Source organism: Phyllopteryx taeniolatus, chromosome 6 (genome assembly GCF_024500385.1).
Source record: "Phyllopteryx taeniolatus isolate TA_2022b chromosome 6, UOR_Ptae_1.2, whole genome shotgun sequence".
Lineage (NCBI taxonomy): Eukaryota > Metazoa > Chordata > Actinopteri > Syngnathiformes > Syngnathidae > Phyllopteryx > Phyllopteryx taeniolatus.
This window is the reverse complement of record NC_084507.1, coordinates 32,483,679-32,509,692: the sequence shown is the minus strand read 5'-3', so window position 1 is coordinate 32,509,692 and position 26,014 is coordinate 32,483,679. Positions and strand designations below refer to the sequence as shown.

Here is a 26,014-nt window from a genome sequence, read left to right as displayed (position 1 = left end):
CCCAGAGAGGGAGGGGGCGTGGGAACTTTCAAGTCCAAGCAGTCAGAAGCCAATCGCAGGGCACATACAAGCAAACAAACGACCATTGGCGCTCACATTGGCACCTACGGGCAATACGGAGCCTCCGATCGACCTCGCACGCGTGATTTTGGGAGGCGGGAGGAGAAAAGCCACGCGGGCACGGGGAGAACATGCAAACTCCACACAGGCGGGGCCGGGGATTGAACCCGCAGCCTCACAACTGCGGGGCAGACGTGCTAACCGTTTGACGCTTGTTGACTCGGAAAGCTTCTGTTGGCGCAGAAACAAATGTGAAGAGCAGTGTTGGTAACCTAGCAGGAAGTCAGGACTCTTCATCTGAAAATGTGCTTTGGCTTCTCGTCAAAGGTGATTTTGGCAAGTATCATTGTGGAGGCACGTAACATGTCCGAAAGTGACCTTGCGTTCCCGCAGGTGGAGCTCACGGGCAGCAGCGTTTTCGACTACGTGCACCCGGGCGACCACGCGGAGATGGCGGAGCAGCTGGGCATGAAGCTTCCGCCCGGGCGGGGCCCGTCCCTCTGCGCGGGCGCCGCCAACGAGGACGGCGCGTCGTCGGCGTCGTCGGCGTCGCGCCCCGAGACGCCCGAGCCAGGTACCCGACGGCACGCTCGCGTTCCCCCGCCGTTCCCTGCGCCTCGGACGCTCGTTAACGACTTCATTTCCATTGGAACTCGTAACCCAGAAAGTTCATGAGTCGAGTTCGGGGGCTCCTTCTGAAGAGACAAACACGCCGACAAAAATTGAAAACTACGACAACGTCAGGACAAATACCAACAAACTCAATTTCAAAAAGAATTCTTTCAAATCAAATTGCAAAAAAACATGTTTGAGAATTGCTTTTTAACATTTAACAGGAAATTGAAAAAGTTTGTTTTGATTTCAAATCATTCTTTTTTACTTTTTTCAAATTGTGTGACATATTTTCATATGTTTGTTTGACTTACAAAATTGTGATCTGTTGTAACGTTCCAATTGATTTAAAAAAAAAAAAAAAACACCAAAATGAGTTTTCCATGTACGAAAACAATTGAAGTGACGCGTGCGTGAAATGTCACAACATTCAAATCAAATTCATTTTTACATCAATACAATTATTTGCAGAAGTGCGAATAAAAATGGCGGCACGGCGGAGAGACCGGTTAGCACGCGCGCCTCGCAGTTGTGAGGTTGCGGGTTCAAATCCCGGGCCGGCCTGTGTGGAGTTTGCGTGTTCTCCCCGTGCTTGGGTGGCTTTTCTCCGGGTGCTCCGCTTTCCTCCCGCATGCCCAAAACATGCCCGCTGATTGCCCGCAGGTGGGAATGTGAGTGCCAACGGTTGTTTGTTTCTACGATTGGCTGGCGACCAGTTGAGGGCGTACCCCGCCGCTGGCCCAAAGTCGCCCGGGATAGGCGCCGGCACGCCCGCGACCCGAGTGAGGAGAAGCGCTTCCGCAAATGGATGGCTGTGAATAAAAGACGTTGTTCCATGTAGAAAAGCAATTGAAAATCAAAGTGTGGTACCCTGTAGCATTCCCATTGACTGCAAATTGGATTTTTTACATTTTTGTTTTTATCGGACCTTTATTGAACTGGGAATATTCCCATTGATATTCCGAATCTCTTTTGCAAGGGACAGCACAATAGTTCCAAATCGAATACACACAAAATACATCATTGAGAACAATCAGCAGGACTTACAGTATCAAATCAAATCACATCGATGAAATAAAACAATCTGGTTTTATATTCGGTTTAAATAAGCGTTCTTCTTTTAAACAGCAGAATTCCCCGTGCTGCCCCTCGGTCACTCGGAGGCAGTCTAGCACACGTGTCATGGAGACACACACACACGATGAAAGCAGACATCCTCCGTTGCTGCTCTCACGTTTACGCAACATTTTTGCTCATCGGATCAGCCCGTGTCGTATTTGTCGCGCCCGCCGCTCTTTTGTATTTTGCCGTTGAGGTGCTGCGGGTTGCGGCCCCGGTTGCGATCCCGGCGGAACAGCGAAGCGCACGTAACATCGGCGACAAGAGTTGATCCGCTAGTAAATCTTGTATTAAGTAGGAAACGCGCCTACAGTTATCGAATTCATTTACGGATGTTAAAGTTAAATGTATTAAGCGACGGAGCGATGTTAGGGATGACGTCACAACACCGAAAGAACTAACTTCAAATTCAGAAATGGCCAAAAAAAACAGACAAATATTGGACTTCATATTTTGCTGGAGGATGCATTTGGGATTAGCCTTTGAAGTTGCTAATGGTGAAACAGACAACGATCGGAGTCAATTGTTTTCCAGAATGAGAGCGCTTAAAGAGGCGGACGCTACTCATGTGGCACAGCTTGAAGCGGGCATCGGGTGCAGGTGGAGAAGGGCCTGGCCCAAAACTCCAAAGCAAAGAAATCAGGCAAATTTCATCTGAATCCTAAATTTCTACATCAACAAGTACCGTAATTTCTCGTGTATAATGCGCAGCCATGTATAATACGCTCCCCCAAAGTTGACCACCAAATTATAGAAAACCCTTCTACCAATGTATCATGCATTTTTACAACGCATGATTTTGCTTCTACCCATATGATCAAAACATGAAGCATTATCTGTATTTTGTTAGGTTTTTTTTCAAAGAATTATTCTGAAGTTAAGCACTTGGTTTGAACGCTTAATCCTTTTTTTAATTTACTTGCTCTTATTTTGAAATTCACAGCGCTACTTTTATTCAGTAAATGAGAAAACGCACAGTTGTACTCATATGTTTGATTACCCGGGCAGAATTTGTAAGATGGGTACAAGTCTTGAAAGGAATCATTAAGGGCCAGGCGAAACACATTTAATTTGATTTTAATGGGATTCAAATGAATTCTGCCAGGGTATGTAAACTTATGAGCACAAGTGTACATAGGCCACTAGGTGGCGGTGGCATTTTGGAATGAAAGTGTACAGCTTTTTCATAACCACCAGATGGCGGCATACATTTAGAAAATGGGAACGTTTTTTTCCCATTTGCCCTTATACCTATGTATAATGCGCACTATTGACTTTTGACGATTTTTTGGGGGGGGAAATGTAAATTATACACTAGAAATTACGCTACTTTAGCATTGTAATTAAGTTTTTCTGCCTGAATAATTTATTTGTAATTTTTTTGGGCCTTATTGTACTCTTTAGAGTCTTCCAGATTGCTTAAGTGATCCATCCATCCATCCATTTTCTGAGCCGCTTCTCCTCACGCGGGTCGCGGGCTTGCTGGAACCTATCCCAGCTATCTTTGGGCAGGAGGCGGGGTACATCCTGACCGGGTTGCCAGCCAATCGCAGGGCACATACAAACAAACAACCATTTGCACTCACAGTCACACCTACGGGCAATTTAGAGTCTCCAATTCATGCATGTTTTTGGGATGTGGGAGGAGAAAAGCCACGCGGGCAGGGGGACAACATGCAAACTCCACACAGGGAGTTGGGGATTGAACCCGGGTCCTCAGAACTGTGAGGCTGACGCTCTAACCAGTCGTCCACCGTGCCGCCTGCTTAAGTTATGTTAAAATAAAAATAATTCTCTGCGGGGGCTCAGGGGATCCCCCCCGAGACCCGCCCTAAAATGTTTGGTTTTTTTTGTCACCTTTTTCATGCGTTTGATGTTTGCATGTCTGAGTAGTAGTACTTTTCTGTAATATTAGTCATTTTTCAATATATGCCTGTGAGTATTGTGATATTATGTCGACATGTGTTGCTCCACCGTCGGTGTTCAAATGTCCTTAGCTTCTAACGCCGCCATTATCGATGCGAATGTTGGCGTTTTGCATGATTTGTTAGCATTAGGCTAAGCAGACGTTCATCCGTTGTTTTAAACACACAAAGTGTATTTGTCTTTGTTTAGTTTTAGCGTAAACTTCAATAGGAAAGTAGTCATCGGTATTTGCACGGGTTGCCAAGTGGCCACATACACGCCGACGACCAAAATCCCCGGAGGATGCGATCCAATCCGAAGCAATCCCGCCCATTAGCATTCGGCGCGCGGCGCGTGGAAGACTTTTCACCTGGCAAAGCTTCTCACGCCGCTGCCGATAATTTGAGAATTAGAGCGAAATCCATTTGTAAATTAAACAAAGCGACTTGATCTGGGCGGAGGACGTCACTTCATCAGGACGTTCAAACACGCCGCAGATTGCCTCGCCGGCTGCGGCTGTCCGCCGAGACGCCGCGCTAATTACATCTGCTGCGCATTTATACGCAGCTCCGTGCTGCTGCTTGACGGCGGGGGGGCGGAGGGGCGGAGGGGCGGGGGCTGTATTCATTAGAATTCAACATTTTTTTCCCTTTTTTTTTTTTTCTTTGACTTTCTGCAAACATCTCGCAGCTCAAGATGGCCGACACTTGTCACTGTGAACAGAACCAAAAAAAAAACTGATGCTAATGTTGGACTAAAAAGTGTGGGACATGCTGCGTCTTTTTCTTCCTGACTTCTTCTGATCGTCCTCAGCTGAGGCACGACTTAGCTGGGTGTGCTACCATTTGTAGCGTTCACTATCGTCACCTTTTTTTTTTCCACGTGTCGAGTACACGAGACTCAAAAGTGGTAGCGATTGGTCAGCCTCTCCGACAAGTTTGTCTTTGAAGAAACCAAAATGGTAGACTTCCTGTATGTTTGCAGGCATGGCTTCTTGAGACTTTTTTTGGTGGCTCTCTTCATGATAGACATGTTGACCAACTTTTATGCTGCCAAGGCAAAGTGGCTTTGGGGGCTGAATTTTTCAAAATTTGGAAAATTCCTCTCTGGAAATGGCCAAAATCTCCGCTTTCAGGTAAAATACTTTTTTTGTGGGTCTACTGATGATAGACGTTCCTCCCAAATTTCATGTGGCTAAGTGCAACTGACTTCGGGGGCTGAATTTTCCAATACTTTCAAGGACCCCTGCAAATGAGCCAAATCGCCCCGAAATGGCCGCATGAAAGCAAAACGGCCGACTTCTTGTGTCTTTTTGGGCATGACTTCTTGAGACTTTTTTGTGGGTCTACTCATGATATACATTCCTGCCAAATTTCATAACACTAAGCGCAATTGCGAATTTTCCAAATGCGGCAGCGCTCCGTCGTTTGAGGCGCCGGATGATGAAAAGGAGAACATCCAGTTGACCTTGGCGGACGTTGGGCGCTCGTTGCAGTGAAGAAAATCATCTCGAAAGGCGCGTGATGCAATTGGACTCTCACAAGTCCACAAGATGATTCATGCAAAATGGAAACGCCGCGCTTTCGCACATTGACCTTGAAATTCCCGTTCAAGGTCGCAGGAACGTACGTTTGCCCTTGAGAGAAGCGTTCAAGGAGCAAAATATGTCAGCATTGGAAGTCCCTGTCAAGGCAAAATAAATGCTCATTTGACCCTCGCCGTTGCGTCGGGCGTTATTCTCTCTTCCCGCTGCTTTTCACCATGGCGTCACCACTCTTCTTCTGCGATGGAGAACATCTGGCGCGACACGAAGCGATGTCTGCGATCTCGTGGTGAGGGGTGCGATTACAACTTCAAACTGCTCTGTTACGGCAAAGGAAAGATTTTGGGGGGTAATTAATCTAAGGGCGCTGGACACGTTTCCTCTAGCACATTTTTGAAAATGTCAACCCCCCCCAAAAAATACAAACTTCAGTTAGTTGCCCATCCCGGTTCTCGGGACTACAAGGACCAAGGACGACAAGGTGCAACTCAGCAATTCCGGAAGACGGTTGTGAGTTTGGACTGCCAAACTACGTTTTCCTGCACGCTAATTTGTCTTTTGTACTTTTGAGAGGTCCACGAAGATTCCGGGCAGGTTCTTCAGTGCCGGACATTTTGCCCAAGGTGTTTTTGGAAGCATGATTAGCTCCCGGCGAGGACGATGACGAGCTGTCGGGCTCATCGCACACACGCGCGCCACTTCCTGTCTCTTCCACTTCCGGTCAGCATTTCGTGGAAGCTTCCAGGAACTGCGATGAACTAAAAGGTTCTGCAACTTGAAGGGGAAATGTGGCTGAAGTTGCAGTTTGGCTGCATTTTGGTACAGCGGAACCTCGGGAACAGAACCACTGTCTGTTTTCCACTTCTTGTCTTTTCTACTGCAAAATTCGTCACACGGCTCATCTTGTCCAGTTTGGTTGATATTTCATGGAAATGCCTTATGTTGTTTGTATTTGTTCTTTCAATAAAGACAAGAGGGGAAAAAGTCTTTTGACACTTCCTGTTTTTTTGTTCAATTCCTCGAAGCTGTCTCTTCCCTTCTTCTTTATCGTCCTTGCTGCTCCTGACACGAACGACAGCAAACCCGTGGCATTTATAAGGTGCCCCTGAACGCCCTCCGCCCCGAATGCCCCCTCCCTCACCCGCCCGCTCCACTGACAATGTTTACACTATTCAACTTTCACTGACAGCAGGCCGCCCGTGCCGCCCCCCCTCCCGTCCCCCCGCCCCCTGTGATCTATGCATGTTTGCTTATATCTGCTTCTTCATGTATATTTCTACACTCAGTGTGTGCGTGTGTGTGTGTGTGTGTGCGCGCGCGCGCTACGCCACATTTGTCATGATGGCTCACCACCTCTCTGATCTCTCCCAGCTGCTGTGTTGCATTGTGGGTAAAAAGCAGCAGACAGGAAAAATGAGCTGGGCGCTGTAAAAGTAGAAAACAAAAGACACTTGACGCCCCCTGGTGGACACAACACTTTTATAATAGAAGTAAAGACAGCAGATGAAATGAATAAATGGCCCATAGCAGCTAGCAGCTAGCTATGTTAGCATGTTGTAGTTACAGCGCTGCTAAGACTTTATCAGTGGGGCCTGACCAATTTTGATCTTTTTAGACTGATGCGGATATTTGGCAGAATAAAATTCAGATAACTGAATAACCAGTCGATGAATCGAGAAAATATATAATGAATTCAAGAAAAACTTGTTTTTTGGTCCCTTAACGTTTATAACAATAAAGATTTGACTATTTTACAATACGTTGTACATTACTATTTGTTTAACTTCACAACACATAGAAAAATCACCCAAATTGGCCGATTCTTTGTTTTTTTTATGTTGGTTTGAATGTCATTATTCTTTGTCTTATGTTCTGTGTCAAATATTGGCCGATTTTCGGTCGTGCCGGAATTATTAGCACCGCACAATTCGCGATTCACCATTTGCAAATGAGAAATCTATGTTAGCTTGCAAATGCTATGGAATCGCTGACCTAGCAGCTAGCTCGGTTAGCATGTTGATCGTCTCATAACTTAACTAGAGCTCGTAATGTTAGCATGGAGATGCTATATATCTCCTGAAGTAGCGTCTAGCTAAATTGCCATGTTTTTTTAAGGCGTCAACAGTACAAGCCAACATGGCCGACTGCCGCGTCAGCCGTCGGTCGGGCAGATTAAAGTGACGGCGGACGCGCCGCCACAAGATGTGCCCGACGCTAGCTACTATCTACATTCTGCGCATGCGTGTGTAGTAATTCCCCTTCATACCATTGGTGGCGGGAGTCTAAAAAAAAGCTTACCAGAACTTCTGTTTGGGAAACTCTACTAGCCAGAAATATTGTAAGCATGAAAAAAAAATTATAATTCGTCAATATGCGTGCAATGAGATAGGACAAAAGTACAAAATGAGCAAATAGTCATTGCTTTCGTCTCTTCTGTTTCTAGTCCCGTACACTGATTCGCTGGCTAACAGCCAATCAGAGTGATGAATTGTCACTGCTGGCTGACGCAGATTTAAAACACGCTAAATCTGGCGAAAACCGCCGGCGGTCTACGTGCCCACGACGCTCAAGCAACTGCCCGACGGCCGAAGTCGGCTTGCCAAGATGCGATTTTTAAACAGCTGCTGACCTGGCTACTAGCTATGTTAGCTTGTTGACGGCCTCTAGTGACTGAACTAGAGCTAGTAATGTTAGCATATTTGTGCTGTACAGACACTAAAACAAGAGAATGCTGTTTTAGCTTGTTGATGATAAAGAATTGTTTATCTAGCAGCTAGCTTATGTTAGCATATTAATGCTATACAGTGGACCCCCAACATATTCGCGGTTCAGATTTTTTTCCCTATTTTTTTAAAACGTTTCAAATTGTTGTCTTAATTTGTTGGGGGTGGGGGAGGAACAAACCCTGAAGACGCTTTTTGGTAGTATATCCACATTTATTGGAGAATGTTTGGGGTTTAAAAAAATGGAATGCAATTATAATACGCATCAGTTATTTGCGGATTTTCTCTTTTCGCGGTTGGGCCCAGTCGCTATCGCCCGCAAATAACGGGGGTCCGCTGTACATTGGTTGATGTAGCATGTAGCTACGTTAGCATGTTGAATTTGAGCTAGTTCCTCGGAGAAAAGTTGAGTTAGCGGACTTTTTGTGCGTCTTCGTGACAGAGGTGGCGTCGACCTTGCCGCTCGCTCACGTTAGCTTGTTATCAGCGCGACACAATGAGGCTCGGCGAGCGGGCGGCCGCGTTTGAGCTCGACAAAAGACGACGACGGCGGCCCGCGGAGACCGAGCGCCGTCACGTAGCCGGCGCGTCGGGGGCACGGGTGGGTTTTGTCCACACGGGTTGTTGTACTTCATAATGAACACTTCGTCCTTCAAAGGCCGCCAAAGTTTCCCGCCGCAGCTAATAATTATATAAATAAATATTTCATAATAACGAGCTCCCGAGTGGCGCGGCGCCACCTGCTGCCTTTCAGGCTAATCTTTGTCTTGTAGGAGCCGCGTCCCTCAAGACGCTTGTTCGCCCGCGGAATGACAAACAGCCAAAGTGTGGCACCTCTGTTCCCCCGCGCACCTCCTCTTCCTCATCCTCATTTCTTTTTGCCCTTCCTCTTCCTCCTCTCTTCCCAATTGTCTCCGTTCTTGTCCACTTCTTCCTCTCTTACGTCTTTTCTACTCGCTTTCTAACGCTTCTTTTGTTGAAAACGTGTGTGCGCGTGTCTGTATAAACAACTTTGTGTGTGTGTGTGTGTGAGATCTCCTTACCTGTAACAAAGAGAAGGTCACGCTCGGCCTCGTCCGCCCCACCCTGCCCTCTGTCATAATTATTCGCCCGTCACGTCCACGCCGATTTCCTGCGGGAAACGACGAGGAAGACGAAGAGTTTCCCCCGCCCCCGAGACGTCTCGGCTCGTCGTCGTCTTTCCTCCTCGAACGGACACGTTGACGTCCGTGTTTGACCACCAGGGGACCAAATTCACCGTACCCGTCGGAGATCGATTTTCCTCGACGGCGAAACGGCGGCGGAGCGCAAAACTTTCCGCGTCCCGATCGCCGCCCAGCGGCGCGTGGGCTCGGCGTTCCGGCGCGACGCGAGCGTGTCGTTTGACACGCGCCCGGCGCAGACCGAAAGTCGGTCGAAATTTGCGCCCGCTCGGACCGCGCTCGACTTTTGGCGCGCCGTAGACGCCCGTTGCGACGCGATTTTGGTGAATGCGATCGTGGCGCAGGCCGACGCGTACGTGAGCTCTGCGGATGTCGGTCGCATTTCATTCCTAAAAATGTCAAGAGCGGGCATCAAACCCTCCGACTCTTTGGAGAGAGCGTTCGATTGAAGGCGTTATTATTATGATTAAGGCCCGAGGCTGATTGTGCTTTGCCGGTCACTTCCTGTCTTTTCCATTTCCTGTATATTCCACTTCCTGGACATCTTGGACGCGAGGACATAAATAGTTTCTCACGTTGCATTTTTGGTTTGAGCCTCCAGAGGGCAGCAGAGTCACGCCTTATGCGGTGGCCGCAGCTTAAAGAAAGCAACTTTCATATTCATCAAATCGCGTGACGATTTTCTTCTTCTCGCTTTTCCACTTGGTTGTTTTCCTTTTGCTGTGATGAGTCATTGAGCCTCTTTGGCCCCGCCCCCTTCAAGGGCGTCCAGATGTGCACATTCCTTCATTTCTTCCCATCTCTCCACATTAAATCTGGTCAACCCCAACAGCGTCCGGCGGGGAGGCGCAAAGATAAAATGACAAAAGCTGTGCCGGTGTACTTGGAGGAGAGCTTTTATTTTGAAATGACCGACAGGAAGCGACGCTGTTGTCTTTGCAGCGGAGTCGAGCAGTCCGAGCGGCCTGTCCCCGGACGGCTGTCTGGAACGTTCCTTCTTCATCCGAATGAAGTCCACGCTCACCAAGAGAGGCGTCCACATCAAGTCGTCAGGATACAAGGTCATTCATTCATTCATTCATTCATTCATTCATTCATCGTATTCATCTCATCGAGGTCAAAAGCTCGCAATCGCCACATGACGATCGAACGTTACAATGTTCCTGCAAAAGTGCTTGTTTGTGTTTTAAACGAAAGTCCAAATTTGATGATAACATTGCAATCTAAGTCATATTTTTAAGGAAAAAAACAATCAAACATTTTGAGATTAAAGTGGCATATTTTTAAGATAAAAAGAGAGAATGGTGTGTATTTGAAAAAAAGGCACACCTTGTAAAAGTACGTTATTCTATATTTCGACCTGTCCTATTACGCAAATGTTTTTTGTCATTATTTTTTGTGGAACACAACGGCAGTCATTTTATGACGATGAAGTATTTGTATTTGGAAATAAAAACCTTTCAATGATCAGGACAAAGTCCTCATTTTACAAGATTAAGGTCACGTTTCTTTTGAGAAAAACTAAATCTAATATTTTCTTGATGAAATATAGTAGTAGCTGTATATTTATTTTTAAATAATGCAAAAAAAAAAGTGTAAATTCCCGTGGGCTCAACACCTGTGGGAGGGGCCATAGGGGTCGGGTGCAGTGCGAGCAAGGCGGGGGCCTCGGCGATCCGACCCCCGTCAACAGAAGCCGGCTCTCGCGACGTGGAACGTCACCTCTCCGGCAGGGAGGGGGCCCGAGCCGCTGTGCGAGGTCGGAAAGTTCCCACGAGATATAGTCGGACTCGCCTCCACGCACGGCTCGGGCTCTGGTACCGGTCCTCTCGAGACCACTCTGGAGTTGCCCACGCCGAGCAGGTGTGGGTAGACTTATTGCCTGTACGTTGTGGTCGACCCCGGTGGACGAGAGGGTAGCCTCCCTCCGCCTTCGGGTGGGGGGACGAGTCCTGACTGTTGTTTGTGCCTATGCCTACGAAGCGGCCGGGATGAGAATCGGCACCTCCAAATCTGAGAGGGTGGCGTGCCCTCTCCGGTTTGGGGATGAGATCCTGCCCCAAGTGGAGGAGTTCAAGTATCTCGGGCTCTTGTTCACGAGCGAGGGAAGAACGGAACGGGAGATCGACAGACGGATCGGTGCGGCGTCTGCAGTGATGCGGACTTTGTATCGGTCCGTTGTGGTAAAGAAGGAGCTGAGCCGAAAGGCGAAGCTCTCGATTTACCGGTCTATCTACGTTCCCCCCCTCACCTTTGGTCCCGAGCCGTGGGTCGAAAGAACAAGCGGCCCAAATGAGTTTCCTCCGCAGGGTGTCCGGGCTCTCCCTTAGAGAGAGAGGGTGAGAAGCTCGGTCAGCCGGGAGGAGCTCAGAGTAGAATCGATGAGGAGCCGGATGAGGTGGCTGGGGCATCTGATACGGATGCCTCCCGGACGCCTCCCCGCTGAGGTGTTCCGGGCACATCCCACCGGGAGGAGACCCCGGCGACCCACCCGGGACACGCCGGAGAGACTAGGTTTTTCGGCTGACCCGGGAACGCCTCGGGATCCCCCCCGGAAGAGCTGGATGAAGTGGCCGGGGAGAGGGAAGTCTGGGCGTCCCTGCTAAAGCTACTGCCCCCGCGACTCGACCTTGGATAAGCGGTAGGAAAGGGATGGATGGAATTTACGAGGATAAAGTTGTATTTTGAGGGGTGGAAATATTGTAATCTTACAAAAGTCGAACATTTTCAAATAGTTTCAGTCTTACGAGAATAAGGTCGCAGTTTGGGGAAAACAAAAACAAAGATCAAATATAGTTTCAGTATATTTCCCATAAGCAATGCAAAAATTAGGGAAATCAAGTTGTAAACTTAAGAAAATGAAGTTTCATTTTGAGGGGGAAAAAAAATGATTTCATAAAAATAAAGTCGGCGGCACGGTGGTTAAAGCGTCTGCTTCACAGTTCGGAGGTTGCGGGTTCGATTCCCGCCCCCGCCTGCGTGGAGTTTGCATGTTCTCCCCGTGCCTGCGTGGCTTTTCTCCGGTTTCCTCCCGCATCCCAAAAACATCCATGAATTGGAGACTCGAAATTGCCCGTAGGTGTGACTGGCTGTTTGTTTCTATGTGCCCTGCGATTGGCTGGCGACCGGTTCAGGGCGTACCCCGCCTCTCGCCCGAAGAGAGCTGGGATGGAGAAGCGGCTCGGAAAATGGACGGATGGGAAAATCAAGTCGCAATTTTCAAGGAAAAAAAAGTTGAAAGAATGAAGAGAAGTTGGAATCCCGAGAAAATGAAGTTTTAGATTTTGGAAAAAAAAAAAAAGTAGATTTCAAGAGGAAAATCACACTTTTGAGAGAAAAATAGTTTTCTATTTTCAAGTGATCTTTTGAGAATGAAGTTTTGGAGGAGAAAAAAAGGAACATATCCTAATTGAGCATGTAATATTATGCCACTTCCATATCGAAAATAGGACGAAAACATTTGTTCCCTTTTTCTCAAAAAATATGACTTTGGATCCATATGCATCTCGAGAACAGATGACAAGACGCGATGTTCACGCCAATGACTTTCCTCAGCTGTCCTGAAAACGCTCCGAGGGTTTCGGCCGTTTCTTTAGCGTGCACTGTGTGCGTGTGCGTGTGCGTGTGCGTGCGCGTGCGTTTGGCCCTCAGGTGATCCACGTGACGGGTCGCCTGCGCATCCGGATGGCGCTGACGCACAGCCGCTCGGTGCCCAATCAGATTATGGGCATGGTGGTGGTGGCGCACGCGCTGCCGCCGCCCACCGTCAACGAGGTGCGCATCGACTGCCAGATGTTCGTGACGCGCGTCAACATGGACCTCAAGTTCGTCTACTGTGAGAACAGGTAAGCTACAAAAAACAGCCAAATGTGTTGTTGCGCTGTTAGCGTGCTAATGCTAAGGAAGCTAACATACGTACGGAGACGCAAACGATAACAAAACAATTGGATGTGGAAAACTTCTTGACGCTTTCTTGAATTGTATTGATTATTTCTGCTTAACTATTAGCGTGCTAATGCTAATGGTACTAGCATGTTGGGTATCTGCGCGCAGACCATTCATAGGGAAGAATTCGTGACACTTTCATGTGTTATTATTATCTGTGTAAAACTTAGCAAGCGTATTTTCAGCTGTTAGCGTGCTAAGGATAATTATGCTAAATATGATTCTGTTTGTTGGGTGTCTGTACAGAGATGCTATGAAGCTGACGAAAAACGACTCTAAGAAAGTGAAAATGATTTGTGGGGGAAACTTCTTGTTTTTTCTGCATAAAGCTGAACGGCGAACTACACCTGTTAGCATGCAAATGCTAATTAGGCTAAATCTGTCCTTACAGAGACACCATCAAGCTGTTTGATGATAAAGGACTCAAAAGAATTATGTCTGTTTTTTGCTTCAAATTCATCATGTAATCATGATAATATTCATAGATATTTGTGTGTGCCTTTCGAGGCCCTCGAGGACACCGTCCATGACTTTATTATTTGTATAATATAATACTAATTAAATCAATTATTCTCAAGGTTAAACCCTTCATTGGTCAGGTTGGAACCATTGAAAACATGAATCAAACAATAAAGCCAAATTTACAAAAGAATAAAACAAACAAAAAGCCCAAGTCTACCTGTTAGCATGCTAATGCTAACACCTTAGCAGTGTAGCTCGCACGCCAAACCAATGGAAAGTTAATCATTCGCGTCGTTGAACATTTTGCCAAACATTTCCGCCTTCCACTTTTGTGCCAGGGCAGATTCCATTCCAAGCGTCTTTTAAGATTCCCGACGCGACGCCAGCGTCCGGTGGCCGCTGGCGTCGCGCGTGGCACATTTTTATTCATGAGCCAATCACGCGCCGTAAGCCGCGGGCGAGTCTCTGATGGATCTATCTGGCTCGCCGCCATCTAGATAAAAGCGATAGCATCTCGCTGGCGACTTAACCGGCTGACCGAGGAGACGCGATTCAATCAGGCGCAGAGACGCGCAAAGAGAGAAGAAAGCGCCGTGGTTTCAAAAAGTCAAGGCTCGTGTGGATTCTTTTCGGTGGACGCCGCGAGCGACACGATGACGACAAATGACGCTTTTTGCCGTACATAAAATGCCGAGGGTCCCGCGCCAACCGAATAACAGTCGGGCGAGATCAAATCGGGGGCGTGGCTACGTTTTATGGAGATACGATATTTATTTATTCATTTATAGATGGGCTATCGTATTAGCTTATATCATTATTTAGATGCACTTCTGTGCCAGTAAAATAATATATATATTGTCAAATAAAAAGACAATCTCAACGTGTATAAAATATTCCCATGAAATATCAAAACGACACTGCAACAATTTGAACTACACACAGTTATTACATATGCTGTAGTATTTCACAATACTTACTTTAAAAAGCTGTACGTTCAATACAAAACAAGAACATCATTCTAAAGCAGGCCCCAAAACACTCAACAAGTCATCAAATCATTTTTTTTTTAAAACATTTTCTTCTGAGAAACATGAAATATGCTGACGTGAGCCGTTTGATGATTCATCAGAGCAAAAAGCAAAACAAATCGGCTCAAAAATCAGGTGGCTTTATTGATCGCGAATCATCATCGTGATCGTTAATGTTCACACTGCAGGTTCATTACGATTTTTTTCAGATGTAAATAAATCCGCACGAATCGGATAGCTGTCCGACGCGGGTGCAATCGGGACGCTCACGTCGCGAGCGTCATCAAACGGCGACAAACGGCACCATTGTTCCGCAAAACCGACGCGGACGAGTCGGTGGGCAAAAAGAAGAAATGGAACAAAACGTCGGCTCCGCTCGTACAAAATCCTCCAAATGGCCGCAAACGCGTCACGACGAGACCTCCGCGGGGGCGGGGCCACTTTGACTCGCATCAGCACGGCGCATCGTGTTTGCGCACACATGCCACGCCACGTCGTCTCGCCACGTCACATCACGTCACGCCATGCGGCGGCGTCACGCCACATCACGCCACGCCACGTCACGTCGTCACGCCAGGCCACGTCGTCACGCCACGCCACGTCGTCACGCCACGCCACGTCACATCTTCACATTACGCCACGTCACACCACGCCTTCATGCCACGCCACATTGCGTCACGTCATCAAATTGGGCGTGAACGTAGCATCTTTTCTTTCTTTTTCTTACTGTCAAAGTTGTGTTGTGCCGTTCGTAGGATCAGCGACTACATGGACATGTCGGCGGCAGACGTCGTGGGCAAACGCTGCTACCAGCTGATCCACGCCGAGGACGCGGAGGTCATCAGGCAAAGTCACGTCGAGCGTGAGTACCGCCGGATGCCGGCGCGCCGAACTGGGAAGACGAGGAAAAAAAAAAACATGGCTTCAAAATGCGGCGGGCATCACTGCTCTGATTGGACGCTCACCACACGGTCCCGCCTCCCGACGGCATCCTGATGCGACACGCGCGCTCGCTCCTGGCAAAACATTTGCGACTTTCCCCAAACTTTTGCCGGCGGTGACGAGGATGAAGATTATTCTGCTGACGCGCGCCAATAAAACGGGAAAACGAGTTGAAACTTTTTCTTTCGTTTCCTCATGCAAAACATCTTCATCCTCATCCGCTCCTTCCTCATGCTCATCATCATCTTCCTCGCCCTTCCTCATCCTCAGCGATGACATCAGTTGTATCTCCGATCTCTAATTCCCGTTCGTACGGCCGCGTCGCCGACGAGGTCGCAAGGGACGCCGCTAGAACAAAGGCAAACGCGGAGGCGGCGGCCGCGAGACGGATGGACGGAGAGACGGCGAGCGAGAGTTTGAACGGCGCTCGGCGTTGAAGCCTGGAGGCGCTTTAGCGGAGATCGTCTCTGCGGACGCACGCCACCTTTAATCGACACACACGCACATCAAATGCCTGTCATACACGGTTCCGAGCCGACACAAAGTCGCCTCAATGTCAAACACTAAAGTTTGTCTTTGACTTCCTGGTCGCGCTGCGCTCTGATTGGCTGACTCAATGTCACACATACTCACGCACATGCAAGTACGCACACACAGTTACACAAAAACAGACGACGCGAAAATAAGCAATGGAGTAGCGACATAAGGACACATCAGCGTCAAACGTTTGTCTTTTACTTCCTGGTGGTGCTGCGCTCTGATTGGCCCAGCAAGCGGTCATCGTTTGACGTTGAAAAGGAAGTGATTCTCTTTCATGTGTCTGCGCCGTTATTTCCTCTTTCGCTCGCCGAGCCTTCGTTAGTCGTGGCCGCGCACGTCGTGGTTTGAGGTTCGTGCATCACCGTGGCAACCGCTCTGGTGGCCTTGAGTCAAGGTCACTGAAGTTTTTCTTCAACGGTACGATCAAAGTGCACTCGTTTAGCATTAGCATTAGCACTGCGTGTGTGTGTGTGCGTGTATGTGTATGAATGCAGGTGTGTTTGTGGCGGCTAGGAAACCCCACCCTCCTCCTCGTCATCCTCTCTTACTCACCTTCCTCTTCCTCCTTAACTTCCCGTCCTCCTCATCCTCACGCCCAAGGTCAAGGTGAGGTGACGTCATGATGTCGTCACCTCATTTCTTCCCGACGTCGCCGGGTCCGCTCGAAGCGAGATTTTGGCTTTCCGTCCAAATGTTCCACTTGGAGTCTTTACGGCCTCCTCGCCAAAATAATTCCGTTGATTCATTTGGACACTTGAGTGCAGCTGGGGTCGCAGCACCATCTAGTGGACAAGCCTACTCGCTGCACCAAGATGACACTTGGGGATAAACTCCAGCTCGTCCGCACCCCCAACATACAAACTCGATGATTATTTGTCAATGAGGATGATCACATAATGTGTGTGTGTGTGTGTGTGTGTGTGTGTGTGCGCGTGCGTGCGCCGTGTAGTGATGAGCAAAGGCCAGTGCGTGACCAATTACTACCGCTGGATCCAGAGGAGTGCCGGCTACATTTGGATCCAGTCCAGCGCCACCATCGCCATCAACACCAAGAACGCCAACGACAAGAACGTCATCTGGGTCAACTACATGCTCAGGTTTGATGGCATCAGAAGATTTCAAACTTTGAATTTGGTTGAACCCTTTTCAGAATTGGACACTTTTGTTTGTTTTCACTGCATTTTCATTTTCGAGCCTGCCCCGAGAACTGGACTTCCAACTGGAGAGTACAAAACGAGGAGCAGCGGTTTACGGGCCGCTCCCGACGCCGGGAAGGACAAGATAGGCGGCCCCCGGCCAATAAGCTGCTGTCCCACCACAGTCTGCCTTCCCATTGGCCGCATGATGGATCAGAAGAAGGAATCAAACGCAAAATACACCACCTGTCCAGAGAGTCGGCAACACAGAAGTGGGAGGAGCTGCGTAGCGCTTGGGGGAAGAAAACGTCGACATTTCGTGACAGCTTTGAAGACGGATTTTTGCAGCCGACTGAGCCACAAACGAAAAGAACCTTCGGACTCGCAAAGTTCGGCAGGCAGCTCACCGCTGCGCCGATGTTTCCTGGATCCAGCTCAGTGAAAACCGGAACGGACGACGGGATCATCGGATTTTACAGTGGGGAATGAATCACTGACCAGAGCCAGCAGATGGAAAGATGACTTTTATGATATTATAATAATGCAATTATTATATTGCGTTATTACAGAGGCAGGCTGTTGGTGGATGATGCCGCAGTCGCTGCAGGCCCTGCTGGAGCGCCTCTCTGAGGCCTGCTAGGACTCATCCTAGGACAGGTTTTACACGGGCCACCGATCATCTGCCGGCCGGATGCCGCGAAGCCTGCAAGAGGACGGGCCGAGCGGCGACCGCGTTCGCTTGACTCGCCGCGCGAGTGCGTGGGAGAACGGCCGAGCTCGCGAGCAAAACAAAGATGCCGGTCCATAACATTAGCATCGGACGCACAGGCGAGATGGACGGAGACGACATATTGCCGAGCGAGAGAGGGGACTGATTACTTTCCACTTGAGGCGGATCTGCCGCATCCCGGCATATTGCGGAAGGACACGCTGGGGAATGGAAGGATTTCCGAAGATATCCTGGATGGGGAACTCCCACATGGCGACAAAAAAACACCCGCCGCCCTCAGTTGCGCGAGAGGGACGCGAAGCCCGTTGAGATCGACGGTGAGGATCTCGCGGCTGACCGTTCTGCGTGAAGGACACGCATGACGAAACGACTGACGTCACGAGACGAGACACTGACCGACGCAGACGACAAGCGCACCTGTCAAAACATTCCGAACACACGGACGATCCACAAGTGTGACCTGTGTGACAGAGGCCGCCATTTGCGCGCTGCCTGTTCAACCACAGGCCACGGTGTTCCAGGAGCGCACGTGACTGGGACCTGATCCATGGCCCGACAGTTGCCCGACTCCCCGTTTGTAATAGTGTGGATGATTTAGTCTTGATTTGTGTGAATTTCTTGTATATTTGCGTCACCAATGCCACGTTTGCATGTGTCCACAGTAACCACGAATACAAGGACACGCCCATCGACCTGGGCCAAATGCCGAGCCTTCCGGAAAAGAATTCAGAATCCTCCGAATCCTCGGACTCGGACTGCGCGTCCAAAGAAAACTCTGGTAAGTTCTACTCGCCACCAACAGGAAGTGTGTGTCTCAAGGACCCGGACATAACGTAAGGTTTTGTTTTTTTTCCTCTCCAGACAACGAGAAGGCGGCGGGTAAGCTCAACCAACCAGAGCGCAGCGAGGACGCGCAGGCGCAGAACCGGCGGCAGCAGCAGCGCTGCAGCCAATCGCGGTGCTCGTCCGAGCAGGAAGCGAAGCGGCCGGAGGAGCGTGACACATCCAGCAACGCTGACAGTCCAGATAGCAACGACAGCCTGGACGCTTCCGACGCAGAACCGGACGAGCCCGAGGACTCCGGAGGGGCCGGGATGGGCGGCGTCCTGGGCGGCCTTCACATCAAAGTGGAGCATTATGGCGAGGCGGAGGAGGATGTTCAGCCTTCACAGTCGTCTTCGTCGGAGGAGGAGGAGGAGCATGATGAAGAAGATGGGGGCGCCATGGTGGGCGGCGGCATGGAGAAACTCCAGCAGCGGAAGAGGCGGAAAGTGCAGAAGTGGGACAGGACGCGAAGCAGGAAGTTGCGTCTCTCCTCCACGACGCCCAGCCCGGCCGCCGCAACCGACGGCACCCCGCTGCTGGATGCCGCCCAGGCCGCCGACCCCAATCCGTCGCACCTCCTCGTCGCCGGCTCCCCGGGCGGCGGCACGTTATCTTCGGTCCTGAAGATCAAGACGGAAATGTCGGAGCCCATCAACTTCGACAACGACAGCAGCATCTGGAACTTTCCGCCCAACCGCGAGATTTCCCGCAACGAGTCCCCGTACAGCATGACGACGGCCAAGCCCGCCATCCCGGCCCCCCTCAAGCAGGGCGGCTCCCTCCAGGTTCCCATCCCCGACGCCGTCCTTACACCACCCGCTACCGAGGGCGGGGCCGGAGCCAGGAAGCCTCCTTACAACGGAAGCTCGACCCCGTCCGGCTTAGCGCCCGCGGATCCCCTGTCGCCGCCTCTCTCGGCGTCCCCCCGGGACAAGCAGCAGGGTACCCCCACCACCACTTCCTCCTCTTCCTCATCCTCCTCGTCGCTGCTGTGCTCGCGCGACCTGGAGGCACTGCAGCGCTTGCAGTCGGGCAACGTGGTCCTCCCGCTGGTTCACCGCGTCGCAGGCACCCCGGCGCCCACCGGTAGCACGCCGCCCCGCGTGTACACCACCGGGACCATCCGCTACGCCCCCGCGGACGTCACGCTAGCCATGGCACCGGGGAGCCTGCTGCCTAACGCCTCGGTGAACTTTGTGGACGCTCCGGGTTTCGGCCTGGACCCCAAGACGCCCATGGAGATGCTGTACCACCACGTGCACCGTCTCAACATGTCCGCCGCCGCCGCCACCACGGGACCTTTTGCGGCCTCCCCGGTGCCCTCCGGAGGCACGGGCGCCCTGGCGGCCCAGATGCCCACGGCCGCCGCCAACGTGTTCACCACGGCCGACGCCATTTTCTCCACGCTGCCGTTTCCCGTCTACACGAACGGCATCCAGGCTGAGAGGAAGGAGGACTAGAGGGGACCGGCCCAGACCGGAGACCGGGTTACTGTGCTTTCCGACTCTACTGTGTCGCCGGGGAGGAAGTGAGAAAGGAAGGGAAGAAGGAACGGAAAGCGAGGAAAGTTGGAAGAATGACATTAGAACACGAGGGAAGGAAGGAAAGAAGGAGGGAGGGAGAGGGTAGGAAGGATGAAAGTCAGACTCAAAAGATAGGGAGGGAATGAAGGAAGGATGGGTGCAAGGAGGATAGGAAGGAAGGAAGGAGGATAGGAGAGAAGGAAGGAAAGTGGAAGAAAGGAGGCAAGGAACCAAGGAAGGAGGGGATAGTACTATCCCTCCTATCCTCCTGGGAAGGAAGGATGGAAGAAGGATTGAAGGTAGGCAATAACAAAAGAGGACAGAAGGGAGAAGGGAGAAGGATGGAGGGAAGGGAGGTTACAGGGATCGAAGGAAGGACCGCCAAACCTTGTGTAGCACTTTTTTTAACTCCTCGCTTCTTTCGGCCGCCATTTTGCTCCGCCGCCAATCTAGCTGATGATTGTGAATGTCAGCACTTCCTGTTCGTCATCACTTCCTGTTGTCGCTGGCCACGATCAAAACAACACAAAACTGACAAACAAAAACAAGCGACTTGAGAATGTGGAACTACTTCCTGTTGCGTCATCTCGGCCCGTCGTCCATCTTGGAATTTCAATGACGACACATGTGGTGCTACAACAAGATGGCCGTCGTCGTTTCAGTGACACTGTGGTTAAGCGCTTAGCATAGAGGCGAGTCAGCTAATTCGTTAGCATTGATGCTCATCAGCTCGTGTTGTGGCTAATCAGTTAGCATTTATGCTAATCATTAACATTGATGTTAATCAATTAGCATTGTTGCTAATCAGCCAGCGTTGATATCAGTCAGCTGGCAATGATGCTAATCGGCCAGCACTGATACAAATCAGCTAACGTTGATGGGAATAGGTTAGCTTTGAGGCTAATTCGCAGACCTTAATCAGTTAGCATTGATGCTAATCAGCTAGCATTGCTCCTGTCACTGGTTCACATTGATGCTAATTAACTAACATTAAGGCTATCTGGTTACTATTGAGGCAAATTGACTAGCTTTGATGCTAATCAGCAAGACTTGATGTTAGTCAGTTAGCATTGCTGCTGTAATTGCCTCATATTTATGCTAATTAACCAACATTGATGCCTTGATGTTAATCAGTAAGCGTTGATGCTCTTCACCCACTAGCATTGACGTTAAATCGCCATTGTTACTAAACAGCTGGCAGTGGTGTTACTTGTTTGGTGATGATGCTAATAGGCTAGCATTGACTAATCAGTTAGCCTTGATGTTAATAGGTTAGCATTGATGCTAGTCACCAACTAGCATTGACGCTAATCAGTGGGTATTGATGTTAACTGGTTAGCAATGATGCCAGTCAGCTAGCATTGTCGTTACCTGGTTAGCTGTGATGCTGATTAGCTAGCATTGATGCTAATTAGTTAGCTTGGCTAACTTGAAAAATGAATGTCTTGGACTCGGACCGGTTGCTGTTTGTTTTGACACGTGTTTTCCCGCACTACTACTTCTTCGGGAATCTCCTCGGCCAACTTCGGGCAAGACAATCGGCCACTTCCGTCGCATCGCCGGACTTTGGAAAACCGACCGTCTGACCGACCGCACATCGACTGGACGCCTCGTTGCCAAAAAAAAAAAAAAAAAAAAAAAAAAAAGAGGAAAAAAAACTGTTTAAACAAACGTGTGCACTGTGAATCGACATCATTTGTATTTTTTGCTAAGAAGACGAAAAAAAATGATCCCGCAAAAATGTGCTCAGCGCGTAAAAAGTGGTGTTTTTTTGTTTATCCCTCCGCCCCGCCGTGTTTTTGGTGTGGCTCACGGCCACTTCCTGTTCCTGTGCGTGTTGCTCTGTGCCGTGTGTGCGCTGTCGCCGCCGCCGCTTTCGTCGCGCTGTCGTCGTCGTCGTCGTCGTGTCTTCTCTGTGCTCTCGTTCGTGTGACCCCAAACCAACCCAGGGAGGTTTTGGAGGTTTGTGTGCTGCAGGGAATTACAAAGAAAATAAGGAAAACATTTTGTACTTTCTTCTTCTTGGTTGTTAGTTTTTTTTTTTTTGGTCTTTTCTTCTTCTCTGCTTTGCTTTTGTGCCGTTCTCTTGTTGGCAAACTGTCCAAACGCTTCGTGTGGGCCTCGCAAAGCATTCTGAGCCTCAACAGCCCCTTTCGCGCTGTCGTTTTTGGCGTAACGGTCGGACATTGACGCGGCCGTCGCGGCTTGACGGATTCGGATAATTCGATGACGATTATCTCATTGACCGCCGGCCGTCTTGAAGCGCTTTGACCGATCGAGACCCACAGAATACTTTGATCTGCGACAAAATAAGCAGCCAACTTACCAAAAGAAAGAATAGACTTACCAGTCAAAAAAGGTGCTTTCTGTCATTTTCCGTTTTTTAATAATCAGGAGCAAAATGTGGGTCACCAAAAACACCAGTTTCTCACCAAAAAGCAGAGAAAAGGAGCTTTCTGTGAAAAGAAATGTAATGCAGAACAGTAATAACTTTTGCTTCAAACAAACAAAAAATATTTAAATCAAGCAACAACAACACTGAGAAAAGGCTTTTGATGGCAAAAAAAAAATATATATTTACAGAGAGTGAAAAAAGAACAATTCCTAGCCCAAAAGAAAAACATGAATAAGCGTGCTATCGGGTCCAAAAATGCAAATGCAAAAGGTGGTGGGCGCCTCACAGTTGTGAGGACCGGGGTTCAATCCCCGGCCCCGCCTGTGTTGCGTTTGCACGTTCTCCCCGCGCCTGCGTGGCTTTTCTCCGGGCACTCCGCTTTCCTCCCACGTCCCTAAAACATGCGTGCTAGGTTGATTGAAGAGTCAAAAATTGGCCGTAGGTGTGAATGTGAGTGCCAATGGTTGTTTGTTTCTATGTGACCTGCGATTAGGCAATTGGCTGGCGACCAGTTCAGAACATTCTTCTGAACATGAAATATGTCATCTTTAACCCAAAAACTTTGTTCTATTTTTACATGGATGATTTCAAAACAAAAATTTGCTTTGAATGTCATTATCTTTGTTTTATATTCTCAAGTGTTCATGTTAGGAGAGAGGAAAAAGGCTAATATCAGCCGGCCGATGAATCGGTGGGGCCCTAATTCGAATCAATAGGTACAGGGTTATCTATTATTATCATTATTATTATTATTATTATTAGGATAATAATAATAATAATGAGAATGCCGCACGGTGTTCGACCGGTTAGCACATCCGCCTCACAGATCTGAGGACGCAGGTTCAAATCCGGCCTGGCCCGTGTGGAGTTTGCATGTTCTCCCCGTGCCTGCGTGGCTTTTCTCCGGGTGCTGCGCTTTCCTCCCACGTCCCAACAACACGCGCGCGAGGTTCATTGACGACTCTAAATTGCCCGTAGGTGTGAATGTGAGTGCCAATGGTTGTTTGTTTCTATGTGACCTGCGATTAGCTAGCGACCAGTTCAGGGTGTACCCCCCGCCTCTCGCCCGGCGATAGCTGGGATGGGCGCCAGCACGCCCGCGACCCGCGTGAGGAAAAGCGGCACGGAAAATGGACGGATGAATGGAGAAAACAGACTTCAGTCACTTGTTGTGACTTTGTCGCCATCCAACATCAAAGAGGCGTAAAAGCGGCTGACGTCCGACCCGTTTCCCAGAATGCTTTGCGGCTCGGTGCAAGTGTTGCGTGTATTACGTTGGCTTCTTGCCAGATGAGGAAAAAAAAGCAAAAGATGTTTACAATCGTTCTAAAGAAAGACAAACTGTTCAAATAAAAATCTATTTTTCCATCACAAGTGACGCGAGCGCTCCCGTCCAAGTGTGTAGCGACCAATCGCAGGACTCCAAACGGAGTGGAAAGCAAAATGCAATTTGCCTTTCCCGCGTGACCGCTGAGCGCACGCTAGCTCTTCCTTTTGTAGCCTTCGATCGTGGGCGGCCCAGAAATACACGAAACACACGCACGCGCACGCGTGGCCAGAAAATGCAAAGCGCCTTCTTGGAATTCTTCAAATTCTTGGAAATGTTCGAATTCTTCTTCCCGGCGTTGTTCTTCTTTCCGTGTTTGTGTGTAAAGACGTAAAACCGGCGGCTGCCGTCCCCATCATTTAAGTGTCAACAAAAACTGTGTCTGTGTTTTGGAAATTCTTCTTCTTCTACAAACTCTTTTGATAAGAAGACAAAGAAAAAGCTCTTCTCTTACTATCTATGTTAACAGTGTTATTCAAGAGTTAAAAAAAAAAAAAAAAAAAAAAGAGTCAATAAACTAGGGTCCATTTGTATTTTTTTCCTGGCCGAAGAGGAGGAACACAAACACAACGCTAACATAGAGTGCCTGCCTTGTTTTTTCTCTTCTTTTCCTCTTCTACCGTTTGTTGTCCTGCCATCGAAAATGCTGCAAAGCGAGCGTGCACAAACCTCATTTTTGTAACGGTTCTTCTTTTCTACGTTTACTAAGTTGTCACACGGCGTCACTACGACATCTGGCAGGAGACCTTTTCACAATAAAAACAAGTTTCTCTTCAAGTGGCTGCCGCGTCTTTCTCTCATCGTTCTACAAGTTGAACTACAAGCGCAACTACGGGAGATGTTCCGCAACATAAACACTTCAGATGAACACCAGATGACGTTGAAGCGAAATATATCAGATCTTTTACGAGCTCAACGTTTGAGATGTTTTCAAAGGTCCTCGCGGGGCTCCATGTGAACTTTTTAGCAAACTTGAGCTTAGCCTGTTCACTTCAATGTTTGCTATACCTCACAATACGGTTTTATCGCGGTACTAATGTCACGGTACGATAATTATTGCTCACGATATTGCAGGAAGGTTGACGGACGGTGCGGGTGGGACGAAGAGGTGACGGCAGCAATACCGAAAAAGGCGGCGGGATGTGCTTCTATATCAACGAACAATGGCGCAACGACGTCACGGAGCTCAGCGCACACTGCGGCCCGGACTTGGAGTCGCTGTTTTTGAACGGCAAGTCATTTGAGTTCGCTTCATTCATACTCAGTCGGGGGTGGGGTGTCTCCATCCTCCTCAAGCGAACACGAGTGCCGCACTGCTAACGTTCGCCGATCAAGTCAACGAACTTGAAAAAAGCACAGAGATTCACCCCTCATTATTCTCGGGGACTTTAACAAAGCTCAACTCAACCACAAACTCCCTAAATGCAAGCGGCACATCGACTGTCCGACCAGGGAAAACAACATTCTAGACCGCCGCTGCGCTCCGCTAAATGACACATACCGAGCTATCCCCCGCGCAGCTCTGGGCTCGTAGGATCACTGCTTAATTCACTTAATACCAACATACAGGCAAAAACTGTAAATGTGCCAAGCCTGTGGTGAAAACAGTGAAGAAGTGGACCCACGAAGCAAAGATAGAACTTCAAGACTGTTTCGACTGCACAGACTGGAATGTTTCTGAAACTTCAACTGGCAGCCGAAACGACATGGACGGTGTCACATCCGAGATCAGCTTCTCTGAAGATGGGTGTGTACCATCGACGACATTTCACACGATCAGTAACAACAAGCCGTGGTTCACTGCCAAACTTCAGCAACTTCGCCAGGCTAAAGAGGACACCTATCCAAGTGGGGATAGAGCACTGGATAACTGCGCTAGAAACCAGCTGACTAAAGAAATGAACATCGCAAAGAAGAACGACAATGCTAGCTAGCGACCATCCCTCCAAGCAGAGAACAATAAAGGACTAGCTGACGACTTGAACACCTTTTACTGCAGATTTGAAAAGGACACTTTCACGCCTGCGGCACGGTGA

The 26,014-nt window shown here is 49.1% G+C and overlaps 1 protein-coding gene across 5 annotated transcripts in view; it reads left to right on the top strand.

The window, feature by feature from the left end:
• The window catches only part of LOC133479077 (neuronal PAS domain-containing protein 3), a 120,701-nt gene extending 95,946 nt beyond the window's left edge, over positions 1–24,755 (top strand). For 4 of the 5 annotated variants that reach the window (XM_061775560.1, XM_061775556.1, XM_061775558.1 and 1 more), the window contains 7 exons: positions 454–634; positions 10,068–10,186; positions 12,777–12,970; positions 15,316–15,422; positions 16,992–17,139; positions 18,571–18,686; positions 18,770–24,755. In XM_061775560.1, the coding sequence (XP_061631544.1) occupies positions 454–634; positions 10,068–10,186; positions 12,777–12,970; positions 15,316–15,422; positions 16,992–17,139; positions 18,571–18,686; positions 18,770–20,193 (2,289 nt within the window). In that variant the 3' untranslated portion in view covers positions 20,194–24,755. The remainder of the gene's footprint in view (positions 1–453; positions 635–10,067; positions 10,187–12,776; positions 12,971–15,315; positions 15,423–16,991; positions 17,140–18,570; positions 18,687–18,769) is intronic. The other variant, XM_061775559.1, reaches the window with a different exon arrangement.
• The last annotated feature ends 1,259 nt before the right edge of the window (positions 24,756–26,014 follow it).